Below are 19,243 nucleotides of genomic sequence, written 5' to 3' on the forward strand. Positions count from 1 at the left end.
AGCTGGGCTGCACTGCCCACAGGGCAAAGCTTCTGCTCATCTGTCACCCAGGCAGAGCCAGAGCCAAGCTCTGCTGGACAACTAAACCCAGTGTGATCATCAGGTATGGCTGGGGGTGCCCACTGGCAGCCAAGTGCTCTTAGGAACAATGTGCTCATAAATCCCTGCTTTGGTACCAGTCAGATGGAATCAGCTTCTCTTTGCACAAGCCCATGCCAAAGACAACTTAACTGACTCAGGTTGCACGTGTCAAACAGTCTGCTCTCCAAAAAGGCTAAAAGATTTCAAACCAAACGTGATTTTTTCCTTCCTCAGCAAGGTGGATGAAAGTAAATAAAAGTATTCCTACTCTGTGATGGTGAAGAGACAGCAGAGGAAGGAGCTTTCAGACAGATCAGAGTCAAGTAGTACTGATAAAATACCCTCAGTAATTTCCATCATCTTTTCTTTTTCACAGAAATTTCTCATGTACAAGAGGCACATAAAACAAGACCAGAGGCTGGGGCTTCAGTCTTTCAAGATGAGGGAAGCTGAGTCAATTTTCCTTTGTTGCTTCTGGATAAGTCACTTCATGTCTCCCTCCCTGGACAGTCAAACACAGAGCTGACTATTGTCTGAGGGCTTGCTGCAGCCTGAATAAAGGAGGATTGTTAAGAACTGATATGACACTCAACGACCTTAAAAAAACCCTTTTATATGATTTCTTTAAATTTTCATCAGGTTGTCACAAAATCAGCAAGAGGAAATGACACAATCTCCACAACCAGCACACACATTGTGAGGTTTGAAGGAACAAAATGCAAAAAGGTGAATCTCAAGAGTAAGAATGATTGAATAGGTGTTCCCTTTTATCCTCTCCCCATGGAGTAGCAATCAGGTTCCCCAAGTCTACAAATGGGCAACTACTCAGTCAACTTTATAAGAAGAAATCCCTCCTTTGGCAGAGTTCAAAATACAGTTTATCAGAGGAAAAAATTGACAAAAGAGCAAACCACCAGTGAAAATCCCAGAACATTTCGCATTTCTGTGGAACAATCCCATCTCCTTGCTCAAAGTGCTCTAAGATGTGGTTTGACCTGCCAACAGAGGACAAGCTCCCCTTTGATGTAACACACTAAACTGCTGTCAGAGGGGGAAAATTCTGCTTTATTCTGTCTGCCCTGTCAAGCTCTGTGCATTCCTCAGGTCTAACACATTCCCGTTCATTGATGTCAGAACAGTAAAATCCTCCTCCAGCCCTAGAGGAGGTTTGGGTGTGCCCAGGTACAGTGTGTGGAGAAGAAAAGCATCATCTGCATGGTGAGTCACTCTGAATCACCACTGCATGTTAGGGGCCACTTTATGGAGCAGTCCAGGAGTGATTCTTTACCTGTATTTCTGCTGGGCAGAAAAGCAGAGTTAAAACTCCAGCCTGTGTTCAGAGACAGCAGTCCCTGCTCCCTCCTTTGCCCTCAGTGAGGAGAACACAGCAGGTTATTGCAAACTTGGTCACTGCTGTTACTTGGGTGTGCACCAGAGAAAACATGCATTTGTGGTTTTTGTTGCCTCTAAGCTACCAGCCTTCCCTCTAAATGTTTACCATCCAGAGACATGTAGGTGGAAAAGGAATCCAGGCATTGCTGCCTCAACTGTTCCAGTTTAGGGGATTTTGGGCCTGTGTAGAAAAACAATTTGTTCTTTGCTAGGGAGTTGAATTTGCTGAGGTAAGAGGGAAGCAGCCCTGACAGTAAACATTGCTTCTGTGTCACTGCAGGGATCAAGAGCTGTTTTAAAGCAGAAGTAACCCACAGAGGCTGCAAAACAGCTTAAAGCTACTTTGAGATTCCTAAACTAGAACTGCTGCAAAGCCTAAAGCATTAACATGGTGCATTCATAAACTCAGTGTAGTAAAACCCAGCTTTAATGCTGGAGCTTTGCCTTTTGCAAAATTACTGAGCAGGGTTCCCAAATATGCCCTGAACTACAAGTCTTAAAAGAAAAAAAACTGAATTGGACTTATACCAACCTGCAATTGGTTAGAACATCTGCCAGGAGGCTCAGGAGGGATTTTGATCTCATCTGGAGACATGTTCCGCACTCTCTCTGAAAAAGAAGCTGGAGAGAGAAAACTGTGGTGAGTTCTTGCACTACTGACGTGAATTTCAGCCATACAAGTCATTAAATTTGTTTTATGTCTTTGTCAGCACTACTCCCTCATTGGGAACCCAGGGCAAAGGTGATGAGAATGCTGACAACTGGTACTTGTGATGTCTTCAAGGTGCTGAGCAAGAAGCAACTACAGAACCTTAATGTTGGGTCATTAGAAGAGGGATGTGATGCTTGTTTTATTGATTCCTCTACTCTTGGAGAGAGAACTGGATATTGCATGTGGAGGAGCACAGGATCAATTTTATGCAGTCTGGCTCTTTCCCATTTTGGGGGAGATAATCACTTGGTGACCATTTAGTTCAAGACATACCTGGATGAACCAAAACGGTTCAAGGAGGGAACAGCGCTCCCCAAGGCTCTCAGGAGTTAACCACAAGAAATTACATTTCATCCTTAGGTTAACACTTCCTTAACAGGCACTTTGATCTTACAGACACAGACTATTACTAGAAAGAACAACTCGTCCTGCAGGACTGGGAACAGCCCAGTCCAGACTGCCAAATTTACACAGCAGTTTTTACTGGGATATACTACTACAGTCCCTGATTGCCCTGTAAAGATTGGAGATTCGTTTACAGAGTTATCAGCAAAAGAAATGGTGACGTTTTCCTCCATTGCTTGCTACTTTCCCACTATTATGGGAAAGCCAGGCAGTTTTCTGGCCAAGCCTTGGAGCAGAGCTTTGTGCCCCATTTAAGCAGCTGGGATTGTTTTCAAGTGTAATTTGTCCAGGGAACACATCCCAGAGTTGCTCTGTAATGGATAAGAGACCTGAGAGCAGCACAGAAGTCACACTGACCAAGTTTTTCACATGTGCAGCTCCTCAGTCACACATTCCTCAGTAAAACTGCCTGAGCTGCAGCTCCAGCACCCAGAGTTCAGCTCCTCTGAATGAAGGCCAGGAGGGCCCAAAGGCCAGACAGGGCTGTTGGAACTCTGGAAGGCTGAGGCTACACATCAACAACACCACACATGATCAGTGCTGCCACAGTTTCCATGTCCTTTGTAAAAATGTGAAGCACTATGGACAATATCCTTTGGAGAGGCAAAGCTGGCAGGCAACCACTAATTCTATTTGATCAAGATGTTGCTGAGGGTTAAATTCTTCAGCAGCTGCCAGTAACGAACAAAAAGTGTCCTTTGGCATTTAGCAAGTGGGAGCCTTTATGGAAGGAGGAAAGCTTGCCAGAGTCCCCAAAGAAAGGCAAGCAAAGGGAGCTCCCTGACAACAAGGCACACATTTGTTACAGGTTACAGCTGCTGGTGAGATGGGGAAGCCTCTGGGTTAATTAGAGCTTCAGGAAATCCAGAGAGTGGCAAAGACACAAAGTGTGGACAATACACAGCATGCAAGGCTTGCTGGGAAAGGTAAAAGCTGATTAATGGCTTAAGAGGTTCACAGCATCAGCAGAAACATTAAAAAAAACACCAACAAACCATTAAATCCAGACTTCATAAGGCAAAGAAAGCACCTAAAAAATATCAAGCCTAGCTCCACATCAGACATCTCATAGGCTTCCTTGTCTTTGCAGATCAGCCACAGAGAAACAAAACACTTATGGGAAGGGGAACTGTGTCTCATATAAACTCAGGAACTCTGGGCAGGACCTCTGTTTTACCAGCAAAAAAAGTCAAAGTCATAAGAATATCCTCAGCAATCCATTCAAAGCCCCCTTGACAAAGAAATTATTTTGGATGCAGAACAAGAGCTCCCAATGAGACAACATATTTTGATACATGACTTTTCAGGTTTGGTGCTCATTTCCTCTTTTGTTTGAGCCTTGTGAAAACCATCTTTTATCAACATTATGGGGGAGGCATCTTTTAATGGTTTACAAGGAACTGGAACTAAGGAATCTTTGCCTCCTGCAATCCCACCAGAGCTGGAGGCAGCTGAACACTGCCAGCAGCAAGGCAGGACATGCACCTCACAAACTGAGCACAAACTTGCAGCATTACTCAGTTATTTCATCACTTTGCAGCCAGACTGAGGTGCCACATCATTAGGAAGAAAAGGGTGAGTTGAAGGGTGAGTTTAACCCCTTTGGGCTTATTTAGAATAAGAAAGTACAAATTATCCATATCCTCCAGCAGTCCTCAAATTTGCTCCCCAAACAGACAGAATGGCTGATTCCACAGCATCTTTTTCCCTAGAGGAAAGAGCAGCTAGGACTATAATCCTGGCACTTGCATGTATGGCCATATGCTCCTGTTTAAAATATTTTGTGTTTTCCAAGTCCCAAGGGCAGCTTTCCACCATCTCTCCAGCTATAACTGCAGATGAACAGCTCACAACAAGGTGTGTCCTCACAGGATACATCCAACTGCTCTGTGCATCCTGTTATTCCTGCCAAGATCAAAGTTTTACTTGGACATGAGTCACAGGTAGTGACACTGGCTTCAGCCCCTAATTTGCCCTGTGATTTGCAGGCTCATAGCCTAGAGGATCTCCAAGTGTGGACCTCAGGAAGTGGCTGTTGGCACAATTAATCACTCCAGGCACACCCAGATTCTGGCTCACAGTATGTAAATATCTCCCCCGATCAGATTCTCAGTCCTGACAAAGAACTAAGGCTGTGAAGCAGATCCCATGAGTCAGAAGGGGCTTCGAGAAAGCAGGGACCACTGCCCCTGAAAGCATCCTGCTGCTAAAGGACACTGCTGCTGCTGCTTGGTCTCCTTCTACAAGCTGACTTAAAAATGAAAACCTTCATCAGCACAAGCAGTAGGTGTTTAACTTTCTGTGCAGTCAGCACATGCACTATGGCAAAGGAGAGCCACTCCTGTGCTCCCTGGCCATGCACAGCACATATCAGGGGGTACCTGCAAAGACTCAGCACCTCAGCAGTCAGGGAAGGGTATTTGCTCACCAGATCTTGGTGAGGCAGAAAACTGAATGGAAAAGCTGCGTTTAATGTGCTTCAGTTTGAGACAGATGGATTATGTGAGCTATACCAAATAGCAGGAGAGAATCTGCAAAGCAGGAGGGAAAGTGGCACAGTGCAAACTGAGCTCCACTTCCAGAGGGAAACCACTGCTCTCAGTCCAAAGGCTGTGCTGGAGACACTGTCAGAGAGCACACGGGAATTGTGTTTCCTACAGATAGGCAGGAATGCTCTCCTAGTGCAGAGAAAACCAAAATAACAGAGAGCACAGGAGCTGGCTGTACAGGACAGACATGGAACAGATCATGGCTCTTGGATTAACGCTGCTCCCAGGTAGGGTGAAGAATTCCCATCCCTTTCAGGAGTCACTTATATGCTGTGTTTGAAGCAGCCACTAGGGATTAGAGGCAGCTCAGGTGCCAGTTTGTTCCTAAAGGTCACATTATAGAAAAAAAAAAACAAGGAAAGGGTGATCAGAGCAACGAGGGTTTCCCCTGGAGACATGCAAACCAGCAGTGCCTGCTCTCTAAAGCTGCATTCCCTGGCACTCCAGTCAAGGCTGCTTGGCATAAACCAGGGTGTGGGGGTTCTGATTTCCTGGCACCAGAACACCCAAACCAGAGGGAAGAACTGGAGAGAACAACATGCCAGTGAGTCACCCATCCGTGGAAGGACACCAGGTCCCTTTCTGCTCTGTGGGCTGAGAAATGCAGAGGGAGACCTGAACTCAGCCATACTTTCTGCCCTTATGAACACTGACTTTGTGCTGAGATATCCCAAGGGCTGGAGAGAATGTTTCTTATGATCCAAAAGGTAAACAACCACGCTGCAAAGAACTGCAGGGCAAAAAAACCCTACATTCTAAAAGATTATTTTGCAAGGGTGCAGAAAACAGCAAATGCAATGTTGCGACAGCAGCAGGAACTCTTCAGAGTGGTACAAAAAGCCCAAAAGGACAATGGTGATGTAAAAATCTATGAAAATAAGATTCACACGTATTTCCTTTTCAACCATGGGGCTGAAAGCTTCCCTCTCATTCTGTCAGTCATTGATTATGTGATCACTGCTTTGGTGTAAGTCAGGACAACCACACCCTTCCCAGCAGCTCATCCCTACTGTTAGCTTTGTGCCCACTCCAGGGCTCACCTAGCAGGCACTAAGCACACCAGGGAATGGATCCAGCTGGAAGCCTCATAAGCAAAAAAAGGAAAAAAAAAAAGACAAGAAACAACAAAAAAAGAGCAGTGAAGATGGATCCCAGCTGGCTCCCACTCCCAGAGCTGCTCCAACGTTATCATGCATCCGGGGGAGGTAAAACACAAACAGTGCTTTTGGCAGGAGCCTACATTTATTTAATACTTAAGCAACTGCACAATCACAGACTTTAATAAAGGTGATGCTGACAAATGTAGGGTTATCTTCTGAGAAGGGCAGGCCTGTACACTTTTAATGCAAAAAACAGTTGTGGAAAACTGTCCAAGGAGGACCTTGACTTCCACAGACTGATGGACAAAACTTGAGGGGTCCAGATTGGAGCAGTTACTGGCTTTGTGTCAGAAGATACTGCACCTTTTTCCATTGAAGAATTTTAACTGTGGAAGTCCAAGTTTCCAAGAAGGGAGTGGTTCTTACATTACTCCAACCTTGCAAGTCTCTTGCAACAGTTCCTTTTCAGCTAGATAAGATATGGTCTAATGGAACAGACCTACAGAATCCAGCATGGCAAGTATGCTGGCCTCTAATAACCTGGTTCTGCACAAAGCCAGCCTGCACACTGCTGCTGGGAAAGGATATTAAAGATAAGATTACAGAGACCTCAGTCCAGGTCTCAAACTCTCCAACACTGTTCACCCGTGAGTTGTGACACTACCAAGAGTTCCCTGTGCTGCTTTTAAACCCATGTGCAAGGCTGGGCCATCATGAGGCAAAGAAATCCAGTCTGGGCAGTCACTGGGGCAAAAGGGGGTTAACAGAATTGTAACCTGAGCCTTACACCTTCATTAAGAAAGGACTTCCCACTGCATTGCTTCACAACTGCACAGCTTCACCCATGTGTAAAATACAGAGGAAAAGAGCAGCTGGCTTCCAGAGATTTTGCTGTACTTTTTACCCCAAATGCTGTTGTCTCATCCATATTTCCAAGGTGCATTTTGAGGCAGATAAGTAGAATGGAGAAAGATTGTTGCATTTGATGATGAGACTGGTTGAAGCAGTTTTGCCCTCTAAAGGCAGAAAATCCAATAGAGCAGCTGCAAAGTCAGGGCAGGCCAACTAAAAAGCACTTACAAATCCCAGACTCCAGTGATGGCTGCTGTAGGACTCACAGCTGAGCATCTGAGTATTACCATCTTAATTTACACTTACCACATTTTATGGCTGAAATACCAAAGTGATTTGAGAGATGAAGCAACTTCCAAACTCATTAGTTCTTAATGATACTATTACATGGTACCACACAACTGGGGGAGTAACCTCAGGAACAGAGGATCCGTTCAAGAAATGCAATATAAAATACAGTTTCTGTGCAGCTCCAGAGACACCAAGCAGAGGATTGTATTTCAAGCTGACAACCCTGGACTTTCCAAATCTAATAATGGTGCAATGAATAAATGAGATGTCACAAAAATCAAGTAAGTTTAGTAACCATTAGAAAACACAGAGTACTATGGCAGCACAGCTGTAAATCTCTAAGTGGCTCACATTTAAATGGGGATATTTTTGTTGAGTTTTGGAAGCCACAGAACAAAATCATCACTCCTATTCCACTGGCTCTGTCTAGACAAATTGGTTTTAAGCTCATCCAGAAAAACACCAACACTGCCCTTTATATATATGTTTTAAACACGAAATTATTTTCTTACTTTTAGGCATGAAACCTTTCTCCCAGAAGAAAAGTTCACTGAAAATATTCAGGCAGTAATTGGAACCACAGCACTGTCAGGGCAGAGGGAAGATGCTTTTTCTCAGGCAGGACTTACAAGGTCTAGCTTAAAAAAACCCCTATGAATAAATACTTTTGAGTGAACTTACCAACTAGCTCCTGAGGGTCTCTTTTCTCCACTTCTGAGAACTCCTGCAAAAAAGGAGGAAGAAACAGATTTTAGTCAAGTTATGCCTCCAACCTGAAAAGCTACACTGTTTGTTTAGAAATTTACAACTTTATTCTGAAACAAGAGAATACAAAATAAGAATTAAATTCAATTTATTAGATAGGAGGACAATGTCAGGACTATGGAAAGTCAAAGTCTAATAGGATGCTCCATGTCTTGGCAAAGCTAAATTTAATGAAAGAATTAAGGCTTTGTTTCACCAGGTCTTGGACACTGAACTCCATTGGAATTCCACAGAAATTGCTGTACTCAAAGCCTTTCCTCACAACAGATCAAACCATAGATTCTTCATTTTTGGGGACTGGGCACCAACCAGGAGTCAGTGTTTTAGAGCAAGTCAGGTAAACACAGGCTGGACCCAGCCTGCAGGAGACTCCTTTAGTCCTGGGAATGCCGAGCACAGGCCTGTGCAACTCCTGTGCTCTGAGCAGGACCAGCCTGGAGCATTCCCCAGAGGAACGGGACAACAGCCCAGATGTTCCCAGAGCTCAGTGGCTTCAGGGCAGCTCCTGATCAGCCTCCCGGAGCTCTGCAGGGTCCCAGGCTGCAGAGGATGCCCAGATGTGTGTGTGTGATGCTAAATTCATCTCTGCCACTGTGCCATGCAGGGCTTTGGCTGACAAACCCTTTCCAAACCAAACTGGCAGGGAGTGTGGTGGTGATGCAGATCCCGTGTTCCTGTTTTAGAAGGATGATCCCATTGGCAGTTCTCTTGCTGCTGCATTCCAGGAGTGATACAGCCAACCTGCTCTACCAGAGACTCAAGGGCAACCTCCACTGGCTTGCAGTGTTCTGCCTGGAGATCTCCACACAGCTAACCCTTGCCTGGTTATAGAAATTAAGGACACTTCATTTGCAGATGTTTGCAGCAGGGTGTGCTGAGCTGGAGGCATTATGTAGGATAAGACATGCTTAAATATGGTTTCACCAATATTTTGGTGCTTCTGGGAGATCCCAGCAGAGCCACAAGCGGTACCAAGTTCAGCACAAATAAAGTTTCTGAAACAGTACCAGCTGTATCCCAACACTGCCCTCTCCCCCTGCCTCCCTCCCAAAGACCTTTTGTGACTCACTGGACTGTTGTCCAAAATTCCTCAGTGCCTCCAAACACTGAAGCCATTCATTGAAGCTGACACTGACTGAATGCTGCCTCCTTGCTGCTTGGTAACTGCTCCCTGACCCTCTCCTTTTCTCCATTTCCAGCCAGGTGAGAGGTGCACCAGGTGAGGAGAGAGCAGTGAGGTCACCAAGCCAGATGTGAACACAGCCTGTGCCAAACTCACTCGGAAAATGACCCATTTGCAGAGAAGCCAAAGCCCTCTGGAAGCAGAAAAACAAATTCTTTGTGTGGCACGAACTGCTACAGGGCATTTTTTATAGCTATTCATGGAAGACACAAAAAAGAAAAAAAAAAAAAAAAAAAAAAAGGAAAGCACTATTTCTGCATTAGTACACTACAAAAATACAAGGCTAAAGCTATTTTAGAAAAAGAAAGAAGCACACAGAGGAACACGCATCTTCTCCCTGGCCAGCTGGCCCCAGGCCCCTCTGAGATGGGCTGAAGTGTCACAGCCTCAACCCCTCTGAGACAATGCCTTTGGTGTGTGCACCAACAGCTCTTCTCCCAGGGCCTCCAGCAACACAGAGAGAGAAAAATTTAAACAGGAACATGACATTTCAAAGCAAAAAATGTATGCCAAAGCAGTAGCTCCCTTGGTGAGAGCACTGGACAGGAATCCAGGGAATCCAGACTGCGTTCTCCACAAACCTACATGGATGGGGAGTTCACAGACTGAGCTTCAGGTCAGCACTGGAGAAGTGGGAGCAATTCTGTGGTAACTGATGGGCTGTGAGGACAAATCCAGATGAACATGGAGGCTGCAGAAGCTCACAGAGCTGCAGATGCAAGGTAACATCTGTCCAGGCACATACAGTGACTCCAGCAGTAAATACATGTGGTCAGGAGGCTGCTCCCCCCCGTTTCAGGGGGGAACTTGCTAGATGGGTAATTAAAACTATTTCTCACCTTGATTTAAGACAACAAGCAAATGTTTGTTGACGTGAAAGGAGGAAACTGCTTTAGCTCCAACCTTGACTAAACTATATCCTGCACCCTTATCTCTTGAAAGTTTTCAGTGGAATTGAGAGGGCAGCGGAAGAGACGGGCAATGTCCATGAGCACCTCTTGATCCTTCCTCATACTCAGCACTGCATTTCTTATTCCATTAAGCTCCTCATCTCCTTCTGCCCACTTGTCCTCAAAAGCAAGAGAAGTAATCCCCCCAAATGGCAATACTGCCAAGCAGGCATATAAGCAACCCAAGTCAGGTGCATTACACTGGGCTACGTGGCCCCCCAAAGGCTGCCCTCTTATTTGGGCCACTAAAAGCCTTGCAAGGGGCTGTGCTGCATTTCTGACTTTCCAGAAGCCCATTTCCAAGTCTCCTGTATGCCTGGAGTTAGCACCAAGCATAAGCACACAGCTCTCAGGAAACATGAACTGAGATGCTGAGAGAGAATCTGATGGCCAAACCCCATCCTGTCATCTGCCTTACATTAGACAGACAAAGATCTCTGAAATGTCAGCTGTGTTAAACAGTATGTTTAACACATGAACTTCCAGGAATCATCTATGTGAACTATGTGAACTTCCAGGATCATCAGCAAGTTTGCTTTTAGCAGAATTTTCTTCTTTAATTTGCATCCTTTGAGTCTGTCCCATTTATAACAGGCTAAATAAAGGCAGCCCTGGCCCACGCTTTGCCACCACAGCCAGTGCAGTCCCCACATCCGCAGGCCTCAGCCAAGAATCAGAGAGCCCAGGGCTACACCAGGCAAAAGCAAACACGTTCAGCACTGGATTGCAGCCACACCTCACTGCCCAGGGGACAGGAATTCTGCTTAGTGAGGAGTTCCTTCAGATCTCCACCCACTGCTCCATGAGCTGGAGACATCAACACCGCTTTTCATTAACTCAGCTGCTTTCAAACCTCTTAAATGCCTTCAAAAAACAAACGGATGACCAACTTCTCCTACAGTGCTTGTTCGTATTTGCTCAGTTTGCTGTTGAAAACTACCAGGCAAACATCAACAACTTGACCAAAGTTTGGCAGATGCAAGGTTTAAGGAGTCTTGTTCAAACCTCTGAGTATCTACTGAAGATCCAGAACATTCTAAAAACCTCCAGTGGAGCAATCACCCAACAAGAACTGTTCTACACTCCCTTAGGCTAATTTAAGTTTGAGACACACAATGAGTGCAATGAACTGATTAGGAAAGACAGCATAAAACCCACAAATCTGCAGATCTAATCTAATACATTAAGTGGAATGAAATGGAGAATCACCAAGTGGAAAAATAAGGTACAATAAATACTGACAAACTGCTACCTTTCGGTTATGAAAGAGAAGAAATATTTATGCATGGATGAGAGATTTTGAAAGGAATTCCAAAGCATTTAACAATGAAAAAATTGAAGGTAACTGAATTTTATGTAGAGAAGTCACCTAAATCCACTTAAGCAAAGGTGATCTCTCTGTAGATGACATCACCAATAGCCACTGTGTTATTTATCAGCATCTCACATGGAGAAAAAAATAAAGCAGGTGAGTGGTTCCAGCAGGAGGGATTTTATGTCAAATCTCCCTATCAGAGTAAATATATGAAATTATTAGAGATTTCAAGCATCCCAGAGCTAAGGACATCACTTAAAGTGTTCATTACCATTTGAATTCTGAGGCCTTTCAAAAATAACACAGTTAAGACCTTGCTTGTGGCACCTATACACCAGTTTTCACAAACCCAACCCCTAAAAATCTGTACAGAAGCAACTCTAAATTCACTTGTATCTTGACTGAGTTTAAAAAAAAAAAAAAAAAAAAAGGCAGTACTGTGCTTTATCATGCACTCAGCAGGTTGATTTTCTGGCTGCCACCTACTCTGCAGCCTTGATCTGGCAAGATCAGCGCTTTAAGGGCCCAAGGCCAGAGAGCCTCACTCCAAGAGAGCCACTGAAAGGAGTAAGGGATGCCATGGTGCTCCAGAGCCAAGCTGGAAGAAGATTGGAAATGCCAAAACAAGAAAAAGGGAGACTCCTTCCCCTGATCTCAAGAGTTGTAAAGACCAGACTCTAAAGAGCACAAGTTGCTATGGACAAAGTATTTAAAAAAACCCAAATTGTGTATTTTTCATAGATTTCTGTGCTTCCAAGAACACTTGTGCACATCAGCTCACAGATAGCAGGCAACACTGATGCTGTTACTAATCCTGTTTGAGTATAGGAAAAGGTTTTTCATTTTTTCCACTTTCCCAATACAAATGTTTTGTTCAAGCCCTGGACAAAGTGACTCTGCCTGGCTCATGAGCACCCAGAGTGCTGGGTCAGGTTTCATCATCACTTAAAGAGGAGCAAGGTGAAGGGAGTGTCTGTACACACACACAAGGGAAGTGCTGCATTCTGCCTGAAGCTTTCACCTCACTGGGGTGAAATGCAGACCCCCTTTTCAGTGTCTCCATCCAGTTACATAAAAACCAGTGTCTGCTCAGGCTCCATGGAAAATAAAAACAACCAAACACAATCCTCACAGCATGGAACAGAGATTAAAGGAAGGAAGCAAAACAATGTGAATCTGAGACTGATGAATTCCAGTTTGGCCAGGCTTGCCCAGAACAGCTTTATTTAATGGAAAGAATGGACTGACTTAATGCAATGCTCACTAAATCCTTGCTGAAACAAGATCCATAAATCCAGCACAATGCTCACATCCAACACAACCATTGGCATTAACTGTCACCACAAGATACAAATTCAAGCAATCCTGCAGAAGCAGGTGCACGTGTCAGTGCAGGTGCACTTCAAACTACAGGAGAAATGGCTCAAGAGAGAGGCAGAAGATACAAAACCAGACCCTGGTTGTTTTAACTAAGACACAAATTTTAAGGAATGGTGAAGCTGATGACAGGTTTGGCACTGCTCAGTTGCATTCCCAGACTTGCAGCCAACTGAATCCTGCAGCTTCAGTTTTCCACTGACTTTCAGGTAATATTAAAAACAACTAACTCAGACAGTACCTCCCCCCCAACATTTTTTTTTTCAGCAGATGCTCTTGTGTTGCAGAATTCCTTCTCTCTCCCAACTACTTCACCTGATTGTCTGCACATAAATTTAATGCAAATTTAAATAGTCAGCCACAAAATGTACAGACCAGTCACATCATTGTCAAGCAGTGTATTAGTTTGAAGATATTGCAGAGATTTTTTCAGTACAGTCCTGCCAGCAGTAGCAGTAGCTGTAACAGCTGTTACAGTGGATTTCTTGAATCTGAGCAAGTGCCAGCAACAAGCTTTTGTAATTTTCCCTCCTCTCTACAGTTCAGAATATCTCCTGTAGTCTGAACACATAAACAGCCTCACTTGGCTGGGTATGATGGAAAGAAACTATAACTTAGCAGAAAGTGTTAGAAAAGCTGTCTAAGCCAATAGTGATGATGGCCATGCCAGAGCAAACAGGTGAAATGTCTACATCATGCAGGCAGCAGGAGAAAGACAACCCCAAACCCTGCCTCATGCTTTTTTTCTCCTCTTTCTTTTCTTAGTTTAAAGGAACATGGTAGCAATTATGTTCTTGCTATTCCTCTACAGAGATCAGAAGTGCTTATGGGAAAAGAACACCAGAAATGTCTCATTTAATATTAAAAGTGCATGACAACGACAATTTCATTTCTTGCTCCCCAGATCTGCCTGATGTTGGTGTGCACCCAGGCTGGAGGCAGCAAGCAGAGTGCATGTCAAGTGCATTTAGAGTCTGGGGAAGAGAAAGCCAGGCAACAGGAGTACAATGCTTTTATTCCTCCTCCCTCCCATTCGTTTTTTTCTTGTATTGTGAGAGAGGAGAATCCCAAGAGAAAGCTTGAAACAAGCACATTTCCTACAGCCATATCCTGTTTGCCAGCTTTGCTACACAGCTCCAGGCAAAGTGCCCAGTTCAGCATAAGAAATTTAACTAAGAAAAACCTGTAGGGACCATGATCTAGATACCAAGAGAAATCCAGCAGCTCAGAAATAAGGCACCATAGAAAAAAACCCTGAAACATCCACCCTTCAGTGACACTTATGTACAGGCTTTACAAATCTGTTTGGAGATACAGTCACAGACAGAAAGGGAAGGAAGGACAAATCAAAGAGTCAACTCCTGAGACATCCCCTATCAAAATGTGTGTAACTGACACTGCCTTTTACTTTTCCAGCTAAATTACATCTAAAAACCCATATTCATTAATGAAATGAAAAAAAAAATCAACCCACTGAAAAAATCCCAACCAAGACCTGGCAAAACATTTCAGTGAGAAAGTGCTTTAGAAAGGAAGCATTCATAGCATAAAGCCTCTAAATGGTTTCTTTGAAATTTGACTCCATTCACCTGACATATGCTATCTCAATATTTGACAAAGATTATTTGTTAGGAGTAATTTCCAGTCAAGGAACTGTGTGCCAGAACTTTGCTTTCCATGTGGAGCTACAGTTAATGACACCTGCTTCCCAGTGGAGCCTGGTCCCAAAACTACCTGCTTGGTTTCACAGCCCTAGGAGCAGCCCAAAAATTGTTTTCAAGTCACCTTTGCTTCCTTCAGTGAAATAGAAATTCACTGGTGAAGTACCAGCAAGACATGGCAAGGCTGGAGGTGTCAAGCTGCTTCGATGATTTTATTTTTTGCAGCTTGTTGCAGTGCAGAATCAAGTAGAAGGTGAAGGTGGGCTGTGAAAATTCTGAAGCCTCATGGCAACAAAGGAAAGGCTTAGGAGAGATGACAAAATTAACTTCTTGCACAAGCTTTCTCTCCTAACACATAGTACTAAAAATTCTTCATGGTTTGGAGTAGAGGCAAGGTGTAAGAGCAAGTATCCTCAGTGAGAAATTCACTCCTCCATTAATGGATCCCACGGAGTTTATCCAGATTTTGCTCCTTGTGTACCCAGAACAGGGCAGCTGGAAGGAGCTGTTTTCAGCTGTTTGCTGGTGTTTGAGGCAATGCTCCATCTGTGCTGACTGCTCAGCCTCTCACTCTGACATGCACAGACCTGCACACTCAGAACAGCCCACTTGAGAGCAGCAGCCAGAAATAATTGCAGCTACAGAGCTGGACTTGAAGAACTCAGACCTTTATCAGGTGAAATATGCACAGGGAAGCAGCTCCAGAAAGGACTTTTCTTCAAGTTTAAAGACAAACAGAACAAGCCTGGCTCTTCTTTGGAGGAAGGCAAGCCACACCTGTGTCAATAATCCCTGGTATTTAGTACTGCAGGGAGTGAAGAGTCTGCTGCAACATGTATGCCCGGCGGGGAGGAAGGAACAAGCATGTCCGTGGACATGTCTCATCTTCCAAACAGCTCCAGAGCTGGATGGAAGCCAGGAGCTCTGCAGGAGGTATTTCAGTTTCAGAGCCCAACAAGGCTGGGATCTGTCTCCCTTTAGACAGAGCTGGAGACAGGAGTACGTGTGGCAAGGGGCAAAATAATCCCAGATGCCAAATGTTGTTTTGCTTCCTGCACGCAGAACAGCTTTGGCTGCCTGTGATATTCTCTGGCAATAACCAAGGTTCACCCACATAAAATGGGAACCAGGTAGAAGCTGGTTTCATGTCTGGGCACTCACTGCAGCAGTGCAGAGAACAGCACTTGCAGCTGAGTTATCTCTACACCCCTCTAAACTCTCTGCAAAACTCTCTGGTTCTCTCTACAGAGCGCTCTGAAAAAGCATCTTAAACCTAAAACAAGGGAAAACCACACAGAGCTGGAAGCACAGACAGCATTTTAAATAGTTACATTAAAAGGAAACTAAAACACGGAAAAAGGATCTGAGACTGCAGTGCTTATCAGCAGCACCTTCAGGCTGTGCTTCCAGGCAAAGGAATGAGTGAGGAAACAAAGCACTGGAGTTCTAACCTTGACCCCGACCTGGGAACTGCACACTGCATGCTTTGAAAGGGAGTACACAGGTATGCTCACAGCCATGCATAATGCAAGGCCATATTAAGGATACAACTTTTCCCAAACATAGTTTTCTCCTTTTTTGGAGCGAACTAATTATACCTGAGATGAAAGTTAATGAGCAGGTTCACGCATTTTTTGAGAACCTGGCTTGATGAATGTATGCTGAATTCAGAAAAATTACTATGCCTTATCAAAGTAAGAGTTAATTTCAGGGATTGCATTACTGCACACACACCCATTTACCGGTTCCCAGTACTTACCACTTTTATTTTAAATCAAGATAATTTTGGTATTTAAACAAACAGGTTAAGGCAGATAAAAAAACCCACTGCAGTCAAAAGCCTCTAAGTATTAGTACACACCTACACATCATAACACAGAAGAATTGCTTTACAGGTATGCTGGATCAGTAAAAGCTAAACATAATAAAGAGCTGATGATTATCAAGAGGAGGTTCTTAGACATGCTTAGAGGCACAGTATTCCTCTGAAAATTTGACAGTCATCTGCTAGATCCCAGTTTGGCTGCCTCTCCATACAACATCTCGAGGATGCAGACGGGACCCTTAAAACAAAACCAGGGAAGGAAAACATCAAAGTAGCCACCTGTTCTGAAAAGCTGCTACCTTGTGTCAGGCATTCACTTGCCCAGGGAGTGGCAAATTTCTCAGCTATCCTGCACTGGCTGGTCCCGAAACAACAATCAAGGCTCAAGAGTTAATGATTTCCCTCTGGGAAAGCTCCAGGACCCAAGCTGCAGGGCTGGGCTCTGTACTTGATCAACACTTGCAACCTGTTATTAATCCAGCCCTCCAATATGAAGCACAGAAACCCTCAGGTGAGGCTTGGAGCACAAGGTCAATATTTTAAGGTTCATTTTTCATTTTCCAGCCGGGCTGGTCCATTTAGTGAGCTCTGAAAGCTTTTATCTTGTTACTGCATCAGGGCTGTAACCAGAGCCAGCTGCTGGCCAGAGCCCCAGCACCCTGCACCCCCTTAACTCTGTCATTTCAAACCAGCACAACACCACACTTCACACCCAACCCCAAACCTCCTGCAGTTTGTACCCAGGGCTCCATCAGCTGAGGAAAGGGCACAAGGAACTCATCCAGGCTGTGGATTTCACTGTTCTAACATCACTGTTCAACAAGAGATTTTGTTGCTTATTTCTTTTCCCTTCAAAGCAGAAGGTTTTGTTTTTAAGGTGCTTTTAAGGCAGATGCTTGTTTACGATTGGTGACTGCTCAGGTAAAAGCAACAAGGGAAAATTCACAAACCTCTCCTGTTCCAGAGCCTCAGCACATCCATCCTGATTTGATTTCTGGAAGAGCAGCTTGCTCTGCCCAGATTTCAATCTCCAGCTTCCCATAAGTGCCTGAAGCACTTCAAAATGCAGTTACAAGTTACTGAATATATCTAAATCTGCTGCTTAAAGAGAAAGATTCTGCTTTTTGCTGCAAGCACCATGTGTTTTTGAATAACTCACAGATCCTCACTAACATGAATTCCACGGGCCAGAAGTCTGCTCTGGAAGAATGCTTCCAGGTGACTGATGAGGCTTAAATATTCTCCTCCTCCTGGCACACCTTTTCCTCCAAACAGGTGTATAAAAACTTCTCTATCTTGCCAAGAGTAGAGGGAAAACAGCGGTTTGACATCACAATGTTAGAACTTGGAAAGCTTATTGTGCCTTGCTCCTTGGCAAAAAATTAACCCACAGGAAAGCTGCAGTCCCAAGCAGCACTTTGTATTGGCTTCCCCTTCAGTGAGGATCCAGGGCTGAACAGCCAGAGAGGTGCCCCTTCATCAAAACAGACAAAGGAGAATCAAGAGGAGAACCTGATACAAATATAAAATAAGTATCTTACCAGTGGGGCTATTTTAGGCAGGCTCCAAATTCCACTCCTCCATCATCACTTCAAAGAATTTTTACATCATTCCCCACTTTCTGTCTCTGATTCCACCCACAACTGACACCAGCTGACCCCTCCGGAGGTTTTGTCTGGCATTATCCAAGTGCACAGCGAGGCCAAATCACAGGATGCACCACAGGAACTGCTCCACACAACCTGGCTCCATTACTCAAGGCATGAACACTAGGTAGTTTGTTCACAATATGTACAGAGAGGCAAAACAACAGGAAAAAAAAGAAAAAAAATATATCTTCAGAGCTTAAAATGATTACAACTGACTGATGGCTTGCATTTCTTTTTCCTGATTCATGCATTTTAAATTATTTACTTTCTGCCTATGGTCAGATTCAGACCTTGGAAAAGCCCTAGCCATATATAAAGAGCATGGGGAATCTGTTTAAACATATTTCCAGGTCTCTGGTGTCTCCATGAAACTGAGCAGGCACAACTACAGCACTCTGCAGGTTCAAAACAAAACTAAGTCACCCAAAAGTGTTAGCAAGTTATAACCAAGGGCCTCCCTTTTTGCTGCACTTTGGACTTACAGTAACTGCAACACTTGTATGCTGCCACAGACATTGCAAGCTGCAAACAGTGAGATGGAGAAGAACACTGCCACTTGGTGGAAAAAAGGGGATAGGAAACATTTGCAACTGCTCCAAGTACAAATCCTTGCCCAGGGGTGTTCCATCTCTCCCCATCCCAAGTGAATTTCTCAACAGCATGGCTGGTGCAGCTGCACCAGAGCCCCACAGCCCAGCACAGGGGCTGCCTGCACAGCTCCACCTTGCCCAGAGCCAGCTGCCTCTACAGCTACGACTTAAGATTGAAAAAAGAAGACAATTCCCCTTTTCACCTGTTTTGGAGACATCTGTTAAGGGTGACATGGAAGTCTGAAAGTGCTGAGGTTCAGACTCAGTTCAGCTTTGCCTCCCACCTACTCTTTTCAAATCCTCACCTTTCATGCCACACTGGGATGGCAGGAATCACATCTTACCTTTATTTTATTTATTTCCTTTAATTCACATTTTCATTTCTTGCAGAGTTCCTATTGCACAGTCTAGCAAGATACAAAATGCTTTTTATTTTTAATGCATTCATTATTTCTTTGCTTCCTCACTGAAGCTGAAATGCTGCTCTGTGGCCATGTGTGGCTCTTCTCCAGAAGCACAAAATGCACCTGGACAGCAGCACACAAA

At 44.3% G+C, this 19,243-nt stretch overlaps 1 protein-coding gene across 2 annotated transcripts in view; it reads right to left on the bottom strand.

The window, feature by feature from the left end:
• Window positions 1-19,243, bottom strand: part of SAP30BP (SAP30 binding protein) — a 29,527-nt gene that overhangs the window by 5,553 nt on the left and 4,731 nt on the right. For both annotated transcript variants that reach the window (XM_063409304.1, XM_063409303.1), the window contains 2 exons: window positions 8,064-8,106; window positions 2,006-2,094 (listed from right to left, as the gene is read on the bottom strand). In XM_063409304.1, the coding sequence (XP_063265374.1) occupies window positions 2,006-2,094; window positions 8,064-8,106 (132 nt within the window). The remainder of the gene's footprint in view (window positions 1-2,005; window positions 2,095-8,063; window positions 8,107-19,243) is intronic.

This window comes from Prinia subflava, chromosome 12, assembly GCF_021018805.1.
Source record: "Prinia subflava isolate CZ2003 ecotype Zambia chromosome 12, Cam_Psub_1.2, whole genome shotgun sequence".
In the NCBI taxonomy this organism is placed as follows: domain Eukaryota; kingdom Metazoa; phylum Chordata; class Aves; order Passeriformes; family Cisticolidae; genus Prinia; species Prinia subflava.